We start from the raw sequence: 17,363 nt of genomic DNA, 5'->3' as shown, positions 1-17,363 counted from the left end.
AAATTAAAATAATTTTACCTGTTTAAAACTCGAACTGTGTACCCCAATACCCCTGAGCGTCCAGGTGCGACCCCCTTTCAAGAGATAGGTTTTCTCCTGGTGTTCAGGGTGGACTCCCAGGTTCATGCGGGGAGTCCACTCCCATGTTCCCATCATGTGTACATAAATCGTGACAAGAGGTCTAGGAACAAAAAGACAAACCACATTATATTAAGTTAGTTGTTTTTTGATTCATTTAGTTGTACAGGTTCGAAAAATGATGAGCAAGTCAGACTTCGAGGCTGTGGGGGGGGGGGGGTCTCCTCTACTCTATCTCTCTTCTCTATCATCTCTCTCTCTCTCTCTCTCTCTCTCTCTCTTCTCGCTCTCTCTCTCTCGCCTTCTCTCTCTCGATCTGTATATTACCATCTGAGTCGGGTCTGGGGTAGCATCAAATGGGGGGCGATGTTAAACGCAGATAGCAATCAGCTAGGCCATCGAAGTTTGTTTTTAAACGGGAACCTCCCCTAAGATAGAGATAATCGAGATAAATTTCGTGTTTAAAAGTTTTTTAACGGACACTAGCTTTCAAGCGTGACTAATAGGGCAGATCAATGTAGGTGAAGGTTTTTTTTTTTTTTTTTTTTTTTTTTTTTGCTCTGGACGTCTGGATAAAACGTGATTCCATTTTAAGAAAATAAAATATTTTAATTTTTATTTGAACCATTTCCATGTATGTATTTGTATTTGTGCGTGTGTGTAGCTGCTGGTGTGTTTGTGTAGATGTGCGTGGACGCGTGTATGTGTGCGGCTGTGCGTGCGTTGTGTGTGTATGTGTGTGTGTGGCTGTGTGCGCGAACGTGTATGTATATATATATATATATACATATATGTGTGTGTGTGTGTTGTGTGTGTGTGTGTGTGTGTGTGTGTGTGTGACTGTGTGTGCGATGTATGCGTTGTATGTGATTGTAGTGTGAGTGTGTGTGTGTGTGTGTTTATGTGTATGTCGCGCGCGCGTGTGAATGTGTGGGTGCTGGGTGTAGGTGGTGCAATGTGTGCATAGGTGAAGGGGTAGGGTGGAAGTGATCATGTGACATACCTGCCAAGTATCACATTCTGTTTCTTTTGCCAAAAGGTCCGCCCCATGGGTACTCGATACTGCACATGCTCCCCTAAAAGTATAATAGACTTAATTGCGTTACAGAGAGAGTGGGCGGAGGTGATCAAGCGAGAGAGAGACAGGAAGAGAGAGAGCAGATGAGAGAGAGGTGAGATATAGAGGAGAGGATGCGACACAGACACACACACACACACACCCACACACAGATAAAGATGTTGATCACAGGCTAGTCAAGCCACCTGTTTGTATGAGGCCATTACACTTTGTTTCCAGTTATTCCATGGCAACCACGGTTCCGTGTGGGGAAACATCGAAGGAAATACGTAACTTCCTTTCAACCTCCCCGACCCACAAAAAACACCATCCCAACCTCCACCCCCACCCCCACCCCCCCGAAATAAATAATAATAATAAAAGTATATATATTATTAATTACTACATTACTACTACTACTAAAAAAACCCACATTTACTTGTTAACTGGTAATTTGTTTTATTTATTTTGTTTAACAACAACATCAAAAGAAAAAAAGAAAGAAAGGTGAGTTACATTTTGATTTAGTATTTATGTAGCGTTTTTAATTAAATTTGTTTTTAATTAAAATTGTTTAAAAACAAAAAATTAAAATCTCAGACAAGAGCCAGTCTACCACATGCACAACAGGCACAGTCGCTAAATTACGTAATAACAACAATAATAATATAAAAAAACCTCCAAAAGATGACGTTTTATTTAAATACTACCATATTCAGACTAATTAAAAAAAGAAATTATTCACAGAACCCCTGTTTACACTTGTTATCTGTTCTACCACAGGTATGACGTGACAGTTACAATACGAAATTATACATTACCAGATTGGTATACAGATCGAAATTTGTATTCAGTATTTACAATAGTTATTATCAAGAGGTTATACATGTATGTATGAATATTAATGATACATGATAGAAAAAAAAAACACGATTGTACGGTATATTATGTAACCTATGTTCTCATAGCTTATAATATTGGACTAGTCATGCAAATTAATTAAACAAAAATTAACTATACAAAATGGGTTCTGCGAGATATTTTCTATTATATTGTATCTACTTATACACTCATCCCCCCAACCCCCTCCCCCAAAAACAGAAAAACAACCAAATCCCCCACAAATCCCACCAACAAACAAACAAACCTCAAATATACATACATAACTACGCATACGCGCACGCACGCACGCACGCAAGTGTTAAAGGTAATAAGATACAGGTGCAAACATCATATGACTTCACAAATGAAGTGTTATTCCTTTATAATGACCGGCCTCGGTGGCGTCGTGGTTAGGCCATCGGTCTACAGGCTGGTAGGTAGTGGGTTCGGATCCCAGTTGAGGCATGGGATTTTTATTCCAGATACCGACTCCAAACCCTGAGTGAGTGCTCCGCAAGGCTCAATTGGGTAGGTGTAAACCACTTGCACCGACCAGTGATCCATAACTGGTTCAACAAAGGTTTGTGCTATCCTGAAAGAGATCCCTTGCTGCTAATCGGAAAGAGTAGCCCATGAAGTGGCGACAGCGGGTTTCCTCTCAAAATCTGTGTGGTCCTTAACCATATATCTGACGCCATATAACCGTAAATAAAATGTGTGGAGTGCGTCGTTAAATAAAGCATTTCTTTCTTTCTTTCTTGCTTTCTTTATAAAACACATATGAATTACTTGATTATGACTGTCGTAAAATATTAATATACATGTACATAACACAACAGTTACAAATTGCATAATTTGTTTAGCATTAACTGCCTATGTCTTAAATAGATTATGATACATAGCCCATTTAGTTTAACATTTGTTGTGTAAACGTTTGCTATGATAAATACTTCTTTCTGTTAGATATTTAGATTACAGAATATGTTTCATATTTGGTAAGATGTCTGTTACTTTACATTTATTGATAAAGAATTTAGCAAGTAATAGAAACAGATCACATATTTCATCATTTGTTGTAATATTGTTTTTTCTAGTAGAATTAATTCGGCAGCAAAAGATAAATACTGAATATGAGGAAATTTTATCGAGTAAGAATTGGACGAAAGAATTCCAAAAGGTTTTGACTGGTAAGCAGTCCCAAAAAGATGTAGTTTCAGCTTCTTCTTTTTTTTTTTTTTTGTTTTTTTTTTTTTGTAAACAAATGTTAGTTGTAATAATTCTATGCACTAATCTGCATTGGAACCACCTTAAATTAATATCTTGAGTTGTCTTAAAAAGGTTTGGAATATATTGTTGCCCAACCGATTTCACAATTAAAAAGTAAAAGATCTATTGCTGCTAATCGGAAAGAGTAGCCCATGAAGTGGCGACAGCGGGTTTCCTCTCAAAATCTGCGTGGTCCTTAATCATATGTCTGACGCCATATAACCGTAAATAAAATGTGTTGAGTGCGTCGTTAAATAAAGCATTTCTTTCTTTCTTTCTTTATTAAAATATAGTAATAGATTTTGGAGCCCTTTTTGACCAAAAATAGTTTTCTCAAAACAATGGTATCATCCAGAAAGGAGAATGACTCTGGTTGAACAATCTTTAGTCGTCTAAGGTATTTTTAATTGCTTGAACAATGCCATAATAAATCATAAAGAATCGTTCAGTATCAAAGTTATCTTTAATTTCTAACAATGTATGAATTTTACCACGTGTGTTTAAAAAAATCCGTAATCTGAGAAATACCTTTATGATGCCAATTTGAGTTATAGAAAAGATTTTATCGATACAAATGTTAGAGTTATAAAATGTCGAGTCTGTCACAAATTCATTGAAAGTTGATGACATATTCAGATTATTTTTACCTAAGGTAAAAAAACAAGCCCCCCCCCCCCCCCCCCCCAAAAAACCCCCACCCCAACAACAAACAACAACAACAACAAAAAAACCAGAAAACAAACACAAAAAACCACACACAAAACAACAACAAAAAAACCATCAACAAATATTCAGACTATTTTCACCTTGTTTTTTTTTTCTCGTCCCAGCTAGTGCTCCACGACTGGTATATGAAATGTCGTGGTATGTGCTATCCTGTTTGTGGGATATTGCATACAAAAGATCCTTTGCTACTAATAGAAGTTAGGTAGCGGGTTTCCTCTCTAAGACTATATTTAAAAAATGTTTGTCATCCAATAGCCGATGATTAATAAATCACTGTACTCTAGTTATGTCGTTAAACAAAAAAAAACAAAAAAAAACAGAAAAACAAAAAACAACACAGAAAACGTTTATCTATTGAAGAAACACTTTGGAACCCCTCCCCCACCTCCCCCAACAAACATTTCTTTATTTCATATTTCATTTTATTTTAATTTAGACGTATTTCCTATAGCGAGTTCTACGAATCTGTATCAGTAATTATTGACAACTAGGAGGTGTGGTTGCTATGCCAATACATCTAGTGTCCATGGAAACCGACTTATAAACATAACAATCTTCGGTAAGTAGGGCGTAGCTACCGTATGGAGAGCCTCCAGGAGTCTTACATATTGGACTCGAGGGCACTGGCGGAACGGAGCAACACTGGCGGTCAAGCTTTGGGGTTCCAAAGAAGACTTGACAGAGAGAGCGTTTTTTATCACCACAACCGGACTCCAAATCTAAAGCATGATCAACTATAGCTTGAACGCAGAAGACTCGAGTACTTGAATGTCAAACTCGACCCGGACCCGAGTACCCGACACTTACACTAATGTTCAGTCATCATTAGTGACGATAATGAGACTAAGGAATAAATTAAACTAGCAGTATGCATCCTAATTCAGGCGCTGAACATGGATGCCAAATCATGCCTTTGTACTGAGTTCCACACATTCGAGTTTTGTTTTCCCTCCATGTCTCATTGCCCTACAATGCATACGGCAAAATGACGTAAAAAGAAATATATTAATTAAATGAAAGTGCTCTTCCTTGCACGAGTACTCGAGTCCTGTGAACGGACGCGGAGTCTTGCTAGACTCGACCCATACCTCCAGTGTTTGAGTATATAGTTTAGCAGCATCTAAGCGATAAAGTATATCTGGGTGGGGGTGGGGTGGGGTGAGGGGTGGGGGATTACATATGCACAGTGTACAGGGGGTGGATGGGTGGGGGTGAGGGGGTTCGTTTAGAGTGTAAATACGCCAATGTCACAGTGTTATAAAATATAGCGAGTTATATACTCTAGGAATGAATGAATGAATGAATGAATGAATGAATGAATGAATCAATAAATCAATCGATAGTGGATGGATGGATGGATGAATGAATGAATGAGTGAGTGAGTGACTGAGTGAGTGAGTGAGTGAGTGAGTGAGTGAGTGAGTGAGTGAATGAATGAATATTTGTTGACACCCCAGAACAAAATTATATATCGGCTATTGGTTATCAAAGGTAAGTACATGCATTAATGAATGAGTGAATGAATGAATGAATGAATGAACGAATGAATGAACGGATATACTTTTCAGCAATGGAACCCCCCCCCCCCCCCCCCCCCCCCCCCCAAATGTTTGTTTTGTTTACCGACGTCACTCGAGCACAGTCATTTATTAACCATCGGCGATTGGAAGTCAAAACATTTGGTAATTTTGACATATAGTCTTTGAGAGGAAACCCAGTACTAATGGGACAATGTAGCAAGTTTTATCTCTATGACTGTATGCCATCGAAACTAATATACATTTTGTATTCAGAATATTTTTTGTCGGACCGCACGCATGCACCGCATCCAATCTATATGAGCCTTTAACCAGAGCACTCTGCCGTTCGAGAGCTAGGCTTTTGCGTTAGTACTTCCCCACAGACCGCATACCGAATACCTCAAAGCGTGAATGATATAGCAATCGTGGAGCACTGTTTGGAACGGGAAATAACTTACTAAGGAGTCTTGTTCCCCTGGCGGCCAGCTCCCACTCCTGTTCGGTAGGGAGTCGTTTGCCGTAGACACTGCAGTATATCTTGGCGTCGTACCAGCTAACGTGCGTAACTGGGTGAAGCCAACGGTCTTTGATATCAGAGTCCGGACCTTCGGGCTGTGAATTTACAAAATCCTGCTTAGATTCATGTATTGATATATTTAATAAATCTGAAAAAAACCCACCCCTCAAACCAGACAATATTTACGTAATTGATGGATGAATATAGTTCAAGATAGAATCAAAGTAAACAATGTATGTGTGTTTTATGTAGGTAGAACAACAATAATGCTTTTGTTCTTCATTTAAATTTTTAAAATTTTATTTTATTTTATATTTTATTTATTTACAATGTACTTATTTATTTAGAGTTATTTTTATTATTTTTGTAATATTAAAATAATTTTTACATTTATGTACGATAGTGTTAACACTGTATCGGTGTGTGCGCGTGCGTGTGTGTGTATGTCCCCGATATGTATAAAAACATATTATATATATATATATATATAGTCAGACCTAGTTACAACGACCGTCGTTACTACGACATATACACCATCCGACCACACATTGTCGAGAACAAACGTACACCATTGTTATTCTGTTCATTACACCGGAATCCACACCTTCCGACACCGACAGAGCAAATTAGGAACAAATGTGCATCCGACGTCTGAACACACGTCTTTACAACGACATTACATAATCACAGATACCGTAGCACGTGGCAGTACACGCAGCCATTTGGCATCCTTGATCTCGTCGCGAGCCGAAGGAAAGAAAAGGAAATGTTTTATTTAACGACGCACTCAACACATTTTATTTACGGTTATATGGCGTCGGACATATGGTTAAGGACCACACAGATATTAAGAGGAAACCCGCTTTCGCCACTTCATGGGCTACTCTTTTCGATTAGCAGCAAGAGATTGTTTATATGCACCATCCCAAAGACAGGATAGCACATACCACGGCCTTTGATATACCAGTCGTGGTGCACTGGCTGGAACGAGAAATAACCCAATGGGCAATCGTAGATATAACCAAGAAATGATTAGAATAACAGTGAATGCGCCTTGATTAATAATAATACATTTAATAATGGTCTATGACCGATCCCCATTGGGCTATTTCTCATTACAGCAAGTGCACCACGATTGGTATATCAAATGCCGTGGTATGTGTTATCCTGTCTGTGGGATGATGCACATAAATTATCCCTTCTTACTGATGCAAAAATGTAGCGGATTTCTTTTCTATGACTATATGTTAAAATTACAAAAATGTTGACCCCCAATAGCCGATGATTAATAAATCAATGTACTCTAGTAATGTCGTTAAACAAAACATTTTTAACGGCAATTTCGATATAACGACAAATTCGATATAACGACAAATTCGATATAACGACAAAGTGACTCAGGGACGAAATTGGTCGTTGTAACGAGGTATGACTGTATGTATGTATGTATGTATGTATGTATGTATGTATGTATGTATGTATGTATGTATGTGTGTGTGTATATCTATCTATATATATAAAGAAATATTTACTTATATTCAAATATATATAAAAAATCCTCATCGTTTTGATTAATAAAGTATTATTTAAATTACCATAAGGATTATTTGTAAATGTGATAGCGAATTTAACTGCACGTGATGTACTATTTGTGTAATCTTTTGTATCATATTTGTTTTTCTTTCCTTCACATTCTTTTGTATATAATACATTTCCTTCCACTGGTTATCCTTGAATGTATACATGTAGTTTATATTTACAACTATGTAATATAGGTCGCCAAGTATATTGTATGAATATAGAAGAAGGCCTCGTAAGTTGTCAAACTTGTGTCGAATTCTTTTGTTCTTTGTACAATAAAATATGTATGCAATCAATCTACTACTACTACTACTACTACTACTACTACTACTACTACTACTACTACTACTACTACACACACACACACACACACACACACACACACGTATCAACATATATACATGTTAATGTTCTATCCTTCAAAAGATATCCCAGCTGTATAATTTTGTAAACGTAGTTGTTACTTCTATTGTAAATGTTGTTTATTCTCTTCTATAAAAAGAACATAACTTACTAGCATTATACAGGGACGGCCATTGATAGAGGGGAAAGTTTTACACGGTCTATTAATATGTGGAAATATGCAAATGTACTAGAAAAACAATTTCCATATATGGAATTTCACTGTCGTTACTACTACAGCCTTATGAGGACATATTTATATTAGTCCTTTTAAGGTAACACAGGTTACAGACCGGATGCAATGATATCCGAAGGAGTGGGGGGGGGGGGGGGGGGGATGTGGCACAATCCTCTAGTTGGGAGTCACAGCCTCTATAACGTGAGTGCACAAGCGCCATGTTTTTTTACATTTATGTATATAGAAGAAGAAGAAGGAACTGTTTTATTTCACGACGCACTCAACACATTTTATTTACGGTTATATGGCGTCGGACATATTGTTAAGGACCACGCAGATATTGAGGGAGGAAACCCGCTGTCGCCACTTCAAGGGCTACTCTTTTCGATTAGCAGCATGGGATCTGTTATATGCACCATCCCACAGGCAGGACAGTACATACCACGGCCTTTGTTACACCAGTTGTGGAGCACTGGCTGGAACGAAAAATAGCTCAATGGGTCCACTGATGGGATCGATCCTAGCCCGACCACGCATCAAGCGAACGATTATGTATATAGATTAACACAAAAAGACACCCCCCCCCCCCAAAAAAAAAAAAAAAAAAACCCCAACCCAAAACGTACGTTTTCGTTCTCGAGTGGGGGGGGGGGGGGAGTGGGAGGGAGACAAAAGCCAAATTTATACTTTTATTTATATAAAGTAGGGTAAAAAAAAACACGTACATTTTCGTTTTCGAGTTTGGGCACGGCGACACAGCACCCCCCACCCCCGTACCTCCCAGGTTCTTACGGGTCCGTTTTATATTTATATATAATAAAGTTTATGTGCTATTTATCTTTCGAGTTATTAATAAATTTTATATGATGCGATATATGGTTATAATAATTTATAATGTTTCGTTTCTCTTCCAAAATACTATGAACAGTTTTGAAGCGAACATTTTAGGCCTACTTCCTGGTCGTAAGCCATAAGGCGGAGTGGTTTTAGTACCAGAGTACTAAAATATTTGTTACAATATTAGGGTGGTCAGTTGGTAGTCCAAATGTTGGAAATTGTTTACGTTACCCCATATAATATAGTTGGTGTTCAAAAGTGGTGGCATCATGTTATGACCGTTTCTCAACCGAAATAGTGCAACAAATGGACACACAAACCAAAAATGTATAACCTACCGTACTCACAAAATCCCGATTGAAGTACTTGCGTTATTATTAACAAAATAAATCTTCCAACGACAACCTTCAAAACTTTCCCCGCCATTTTAAATTTGCTAAATAGAGGGAAGCAACACGCCCTGCACGTTAAGAAAAGTATTGACTTAATGTGCGCCCTGTACTAGTCAGTTGATGGTGTTTCAACGTATATAAAGCAAATAGTACCCCCACCAAAAAAACACTCCCCCCCCAACAAAAAAAACCAAACCCCCAAAACCCCAAACCCAACCCAACAACAACAACAACAGTAAAGCATAAATGAAAAATAAAAAAAAGCATAAGCGTACTGGCTCCCATTTAAAAAAAAAAAAAATTGGGGGGAGGGGGGGGGGGGGCAGGCTGGTTTTTGACCGATTTAAAAGAAAATGCCCTTTACTACCAAACAGTTATATAATGTTGAGGGTAGAATGATGGAAATACATGGTTAAAACGTCTCAGGTTTGCACGTTTTGCCCGAATATCTCTATGATTTTTTAGGTTTTGCACCGGCAGTAGTGGGGTAGTTGCCCCTACCTCCTGCCGCCCCTCCCCCGCCTTCCCCGTCTCCACCCCCGGTACGCCTATGAAGAAGAGGAAAACTGAGAGTAGGAACTAACATGCTCCCAGTTCGCTCTCTTGACGGCAAGCCAAAATCCGGTTCCAGGAGCAGATAACCGTTCTCGTGTTTGATTGGAGACGAAATTTTCGAAAACCCAGCTCCAGCCACTTTTAAGTGCGTCCGGGACGTATCTTTTTCTCTTACGTAGAAACTCCCTGAAATTAAGAAATTGCAATGGCACAATTTAATTTGGTGCTAAAAATAAAAAAATAAAAAAATAAAAAATACCCCCACCCACCCCAAAACAAAACCCACAATTAGAAAAGAAATTCATAATAGCATTACTACCAAACAGCTATATAGGGTTGCAAACGAATCACTACGCATTTTTACATGGATTTCAACTAATTTTGAGGGTAGAATGATGGAAATACATGGTAAACAGGTTTCAGGTTAGCATATTTTGCCCGAATATCTGTATCATTTTTGTCTGAATTTGAGGTTGTCTCGTACGCATATGATAACTAATGGGTTATACGACGGGAATCGAGTTGTAAGAGCGCCCAGACTAGCAACTAGACTGTCGTAGAAGTCTTGACAAAAGATAGATAGTTTACTTTCTGCTGACAGTTGGTAGTTTGACCCTAGCATAAGTTAGCTACAAACGTAATGGCTGTAAAGACGTTTTAGTAGGAATAGACGTGTCAAGTTTGTTTAAAACCTGTTTTTTTTTTCTTCTTCAGAATATGCAAGAAAAAGAATACAACATTCCTGTTCCTTAAATACCATTTATCTTACAACTCGTTGTTTAAAAACGAATTCAAATGGCTTTCGCTCTTTAGATACAAAACGTTTGTTTTGTTTAACGACACCATTAGAGCACATTGATTTATTAATCAGCGGATATTGGATGTTAAACATTAGGTAATTTTGACATATAACTATAGAGGAAACCCGCCACATTTTTCCATTAGCAGCAAGGGATCTTTTATATGCACCATCCAATAGATAGAATAACACATACCACGGCCTTTTATATACCGGCCGTGGTGCACTGGCTGGAACGAGAAATAGCCCACCGACGGGGATCAATCTCAGACCGACCGAGCATCAGGTGTGCACTTTACCACTGGGCTACGTATCGTTAGATACAATCTAAAACAACTCGTTGTAAGATAAATGGCATATAACGACCAATAACGTACTATTATCTATTTCCTGCTTGAAACAGTTATATTGTTTTCACATCTAGTCATGTCAGTGTTATTTTGGAGCATATCACCTACAAATTCCAAAATGTCCAAATCTTATTAGTGACGAGCACATATTCATTTTAAATCTGGATTTAAGGATACTTAAATATAATATTACTTACCAATACAGCGCATTTGAGACTGGGAACTGGTCGATGTAAAAGCTCGGAACGAAAGCTTTCATCTCCGGGTACTCTCCTGTTAGGGATTGGGGGTCGTTCACCCCCATCCAGTATTCCTGTCCTTGGAATAGCATCGATAAGTTATACCTCTTGTAGGATCGTAGAACTGTTAACGAGAAAAAATTGCAAAAGTAGCATTATTTAAAAGTTATAAAAGGAACAAATTTTGTTTTAAAAAAAAGAGGAAAGAAATGGTTTATTGAACGACGCACTCAACACATTTTATTTTACGGTTATATGGCGTCGGACATATGGTTAAAGACCACACATATTGAGGGAGGAAACACCGCTGTCGCCATTTCATGGGCTACTCTTTTTGATTAGCAGCAAGGGATCTTTCATATGCACCATCCCATAGACAGGATAGCACATACCACGGCCTTTGATGTACCAGTCGTAGTGCACTGGCTGGAGCGAGAAATAGCTCGATGGGGATCGATCCCAAACCGACTGCGCATCAAGCGAGCGCTTTACCACTGAGCTACGTCCCGCCCCTTTAAAAAAAGAGACAAAATTTAAAAAAAGAAAAGAAAGTAAGACCTATTTTATTCAACACATTGCAACTGTGGTTATAAGGACCACAGAGATAATTAGAGAGGAAACCCACTTCCACCACTCCATGGGCTACTCGTTTTGATTGACAGCAAAGGATCTTTTACATGCATCATCCCACAGACAGGACAGTACATACCAGTCGTAGTACACTGGCTGGAACGAGAAATAGCCCAATGGGCTCACCCACGGGGATCGATCCCAGATCGATCGCACATCAAGCGAGCGCTTTACCACTGGGCTTAGTCCCGCCCTCGATCAACGGTTAAGGCTACCAGTCCTGCCATTGTTAAAGTTTGTTTTGTTTAACGACACCACTAGAGCACATTTATTTATTAATCATCGGCTATTGGATGTCAAAATTTTTATAATTTTGACATATAGTCTAAGAGAGGAAACCCGCTACATTTTCTCGTAAGCAGCAAGGGGTCTTTTATATGCACCATCCCACAGACAGGGTATCACATACCACGGCATTTGATATACCAGTCGTGGTGTACTGGCTGGAACGAGAAATAACCCAATGGACCCACCGACAGGTTCTTCCATTGATGATAAATGCGACAGGGTTTCATCCGACCAGTACATTATTGTAATTCAGTTTTTTAAAACTCTGTCAGCATGTCAGCTACTAGTATATAATAACATTACAATAACTGTGCTTGAAACATGTGCAGGGTTTTTCTAAAAATAGGATGACATTTTTAATACGGAACTAGGGTAGTAAAAGATGGATATGTTAATTGAAACGTTTTAGCCGCTATATATCATGTTACTATTGTCGTCTATATTATTTGATTTGTTGGTGTACAACCTATATAGAATGTGTATCGGGATACGTATAATATTGCGCTCTACCCGTATCGTTAAAAGTTTGTTTTGTTAAACGACACCACTAGAGCACAGTAGACACATATTGTTAAACTTCTACAAATCACCTAAATTGTAACAGGTAATATATATATATATATATATATATATATATATATATATATATATATATATATATATATACACACACACACACACACACATATTTATCCTATAACTTACCCATGATAACCATGTCATAAACTCATGTGATAATTTACTTTATTAACCCGGTTAATACTGGTATGCAAATCTGCAAGGTCTCGAGGTAATTTGTTGCTGTGGATGGGTCATTTGCTTACAAGCCAAAAAGACCCCTGTACCTTAGCGTAACGTTTTCAAAGATTTGTTTAAAATGCATGACGTCAAACTAATCTGTGCCAATCGTGATGACGTCATATTATCGATGGCAGCGACTTTAGTACTGTGATTTGCTAAAAAAAGTAATTAGAATGTTATTTTAGAAGTGTTATAGGATAAATAGAATTCGCTAGTCGTGTTTTTTAATATGTAAAATATCAACCTCGTCTAGTTAATCGGTATTAACATAGACTCGATTGATATTTTCCATATTAAAAAATATTCGTGACGAATCCTCTATATATATGAATAATTCCAATCTCTAAAAATCCCTTTATTATAAACCCTTGGATTGGTTAAATTCGTATCACGTGATGATAAAAACTGGCATTCATAGCACCATGAATCTCAGTTTAGCACTATTTTTGGCTATATAGCCGGAACTACTTTATGAATTATGTCAACAAAGGAATCCCCAAAGAAATTTCCTTGAGATTCTATTTTTAGACATCAAACAGTAATCGTCTGCCGTCAAACTTGTAAACATCTAAAAATCTTCACATATAAATTATACCATACAAAATAGGTCGCTTCAGACATTTTTTATTAAAGGTTAAAAGTTATTGAAATTACTTACGTTACATGTTTATAGTGAATTCAAAATCCCACAGCTAAAAATCTATTTTGTCGATCCCAAAAAAGTGTATAATTCCAATGGAATTTGGTCTTTTACAAAAGCAATTTCAAAAACAAAATTCAGTCAGTTCATGCCAACCATTAGCAGTAACGCGCATTCAACGGCATTGTAGTATGACGTACACAACACATAGCCATTTCGATCCAATCTTTAAACGAATCGGGGTTTTGAAACTAGGTATATCATGTACATGTCGGGACACAGGAACGAAGCTTCAATTCGAAGCTACAACAGAGAATGTTCTACTTTCCAAAAACGAAACATCAGCATGGCACTGTCAAATGTCACGAATACTTGTGTCGCACCACTTGAAGTCACACATGCCAAAACCATGCTGTGTTGCCACTTCCACAATTACAAGGCCAGTAAACACAGAAACTCGCGACACACCTGTTTCATCCATTTCCGGAAACATTGAAACCACTTTCTCCATGTCAAATCTATCAACACATGGAATTTTCACGCACTCAAACATTTTATAATTGTAATTTCAACGTCGTAATTGGTAAATCTGGACTAATCAAAAAATGGCGCCCATCCACAGTTCTTAGTTAAATATTCATACACCAACCGCTTCACATAAATTATACCATACAAAACAGATCGCTTCAGACATTTTTATTACAGGTTAAAAGTTATTAAAATTACTTACGTTATATGTTTCTAGTGAATTCAAAATGTTTCTAGTTGGTATTGATATTTAATGCAAAAAATTAATATGAATTGTATTAATGATTGTAACATTGTCATTCTCTCATTCGGCTATTGACGGAAAAAGCCGAAACCATCATAGGGATTCCGCTAATTTTGAGTATGAATTTCGTGTTAATAAAATGGTAAATAGTTGGAAAATAGAGTTCACTTTTTATTTTAAAGAGGTTTACATTAATGACATGGTTATGTGTTTGGAATTATAAGAATTGAACGTGAATATTTTTGAGTTTCATGCTAGTATGAAACGCAAAACCGCTTTACACACTTTAGTATGAATGGCTTCGCGCTAACGCGCTACGCCATTCATACAGTGTGTAAAGCGGTTTTGCGTTTCATACTAGCATGAAATTAAAAAAATTTCACGTTCAATTCTTAATTGACGTCACACATTTTAACTAAATCTTTGAAAAAGTTACGCTCAGATACACAGGCCTCGTTGGCTTGTAAGCAAATGGCCCATCTACAGCAACACATGACCTAGAGACCGTGTAAATTTGCATACCATTATTAACCGGGTTAATACACTAAATTATCACATTGTTTTATGACATGGATATAATAGGATATATATAGGATATATATGTATATATATATGTATATGTATATGTATATGTATATGTATATGTATATGTATATGTATATGTATATGTATATGTATATGTATATCTATATCTATACACACACACACACACACACACACACACACACACACACACACACACACACGTACAACTTATAAATATGCCAAATGGAATCCCAAATATTCTGCAGTTATAATACCTTTAGTATCATTTATTTTGATCAATATCTCTCAAACATTTAAAAATAAAAATAAAAATAACTCATGAATGCTGAACTTACCTGCATCTATACTTGGGTCGTTTTCAGTTAATCTAGTTAAATTACCGGTGGGAAATACGTAGTAAAAAATTAACGTAAACGTTGTGATCCACTTTATGAACAGTTTCCATGCGGCCGCCATGATGATGTTATAGAAAAAGAAAAATATTGACCAGTGTGTGCCCGTGCTCTATTTTCGCGTAACAGCTGTAGTCGTTTTTGATGGTCGGGGCGAAAACCGTCGCCAGCATGTTGGAATTTAAGCGTGAATTGATTATTGTTAATTTCTTGTGGGTTCTGACACGTGTGTAAGACGTGGCAAGGATATTGTACAATGAGGTTATATATGTCTCTCTCTCTCTCTCTCTCTCTCTCTCTCTCTCTCTCTCTCTCTCTCTCTCTCTCTCTCTCTCTCTCTGTCTCTCTGTCTCTCTCTCTCTTTCTCTCATTCTCTCTTCTCTCTCTTATTATCTCTATCTGTCTCTCTATTTCTCATTCTCCCCCTTTCTTTCATTATCTCTGTCTTTCGCTCTCTCTCCCTCCCTCATGCTCTCTCTTTCTCTCTCATTATCTCTCTCATTATCTCTCTCGTTCTCTCATGACATGAACGATAACTATTAAATAATAATAATATAATAATAATAATAATAATAATAATATTATTATTATTATTATAATTATTATTATTATTATTATTATTACTACTACTACTACTACTACTACTACTAATAATAACAACTATTATTATTACTACTAATAATAATTATACTACTACTAATTCTACAATTACTAATACTTATTCTACTACTACTACTACTACTACTACTACTACTACTACTACTACTACTACTACTACTACTTTCTACTACTACTACTACTTTTACTACTACTGCTACTGTTGCTGCTGCTTCCACTACAAAGAAAGAAGTGTTTTATTTAACGACGCACTCAACACATTTTATTTACGGTTATATGGTGTCAGACATATGGTTAAGGACTACATAGATTTTGAGAGGAAACCCGCTGTCGCCACTACATGGGCTACTCTTCCGATTGGCAGCAAGGGATCTTTTATTTGCACTTCCCACAGGCAGGATAGCACAAACCATGGCCTTTGTTGAACCAATTATGGATCACTGGTCGGTGCAAGTGGTTTACACCTACCCAATGAGCCTTGCGGAGCACTCACTCAGGGTTTGGAGTCGGTATCTGGATTAAAAATCCCATGCCTCGACTGGGATCCGAACCCAGTACCTACCAGCCTGTAGACCGATGGCCTGCCACGACGCCACCAAGGCCGGTCTTCCACTACAAATACTCGTTATAGTTTGGTCTTCGCTGTTATTATTCATGTCTCATTTCTCGACTAATTTCCCAACAATCAATTCACTAATTCATGTTTCGGTCATTCATTCAATGGATTATTCATTATTTCGTTCGATCGTTCATTCATTCATTCATCTTTCACTCATCCATTGATTATTTGGTTCATTTATTCATACTTTAATTAATTCATACATACCTTCATTCATTCATCCATCCATACATACATCAATCAATCAATTCATTCATACATACTTTAATTCATCCACCCATCCATCCATCCATCCATCCATTAATTAATTAAATCGTTCATTCATTCATTGGTTCGCTGATTCGTTCGTTCGATCGTTGTTTCTATTTACTGGTAATGCCGGTCCTATAAAAGCCGGTATCGACATGCGAACTCAGGACCCACCAGCCTAAAAGCCGATGGCTTAACCACTACACCACAAAGAACGGTAAATTTAAAACTACGCTCATGAAAAACACAACAACATGTTTTCTTTCTCATTTATTTATTCTAAAACAAAATACAAATCGCATTACAGTTTAGAATCTCTATTGTTTTATGTACAACTTATTAGAAAAATAAACATATTATCAGAATACACAACATCATATTAGTATATACATATTTTACATTAACAGTGTACAAAATATCATATTAGTA

General features: G+C 37.2%; 1 protein-coding gene across 1 annotated transcript in view; it reads right to left on the bottom strand.

Annotated features, from left to right (window-relative positions):
* Positions 1-15,527, bottom strand: part of LOC121390326 (inactive C-alpha-formylglycine-generating enzyme 2-like) — a 17,901-nt gene extending 2,374 nt beyond the window's left edge. Inside the window, exons 1-6 of the mRNA XM_041522114.1 lie at positions 15,392-15,527; positions 11,338-11,503; positions 10,021-10,177; positions 5,988-6,141; positions 1,082-1,154; positions 19-181 (exon numbers count right to left, since the gene is read on the bottom strand). Coding sequence (XP_041378048.1) covers positions 19-181; positions 1,082-1,154; positions 5,988-6,141; positions 10,021-10,177; positions 11,338-11,503; positions 15,392-15,512 — 834 coding nt within the window. The 5' untranslated portion in view covers positions 15,513-15,527. The remainder of the gene's footprint in view (positions 1-18; positions 182-1,081; positions 1,155-5,987; positions 6,142-10,020; positions 10,178-11,337; positions 11,504-15,391) is intronic.
* Positions 15,528-17,363: the final 1,836 nt, after the last annotated feature.

This window comes from Gigantopelta aegis, chromosome 15 (assembly GCF_016097555.1).
Source record: "Gigantopelta aegis isolate Gae_Host chromosome 15, Gae_host_genome, whole genome shotgun sequence".
Lineage (NCBI taxonomy): Eukaryota > Metazoa > Mollusca > Gastropoda > Neomphalida > Peltospiridae > Gigantopelta > Gigantopelta aegis.
The sequence above is the reverse complement of the archived record's forward strand: the minus strand, read 5'-3'. Positions and strand labels throughout refer to the sequence as shown.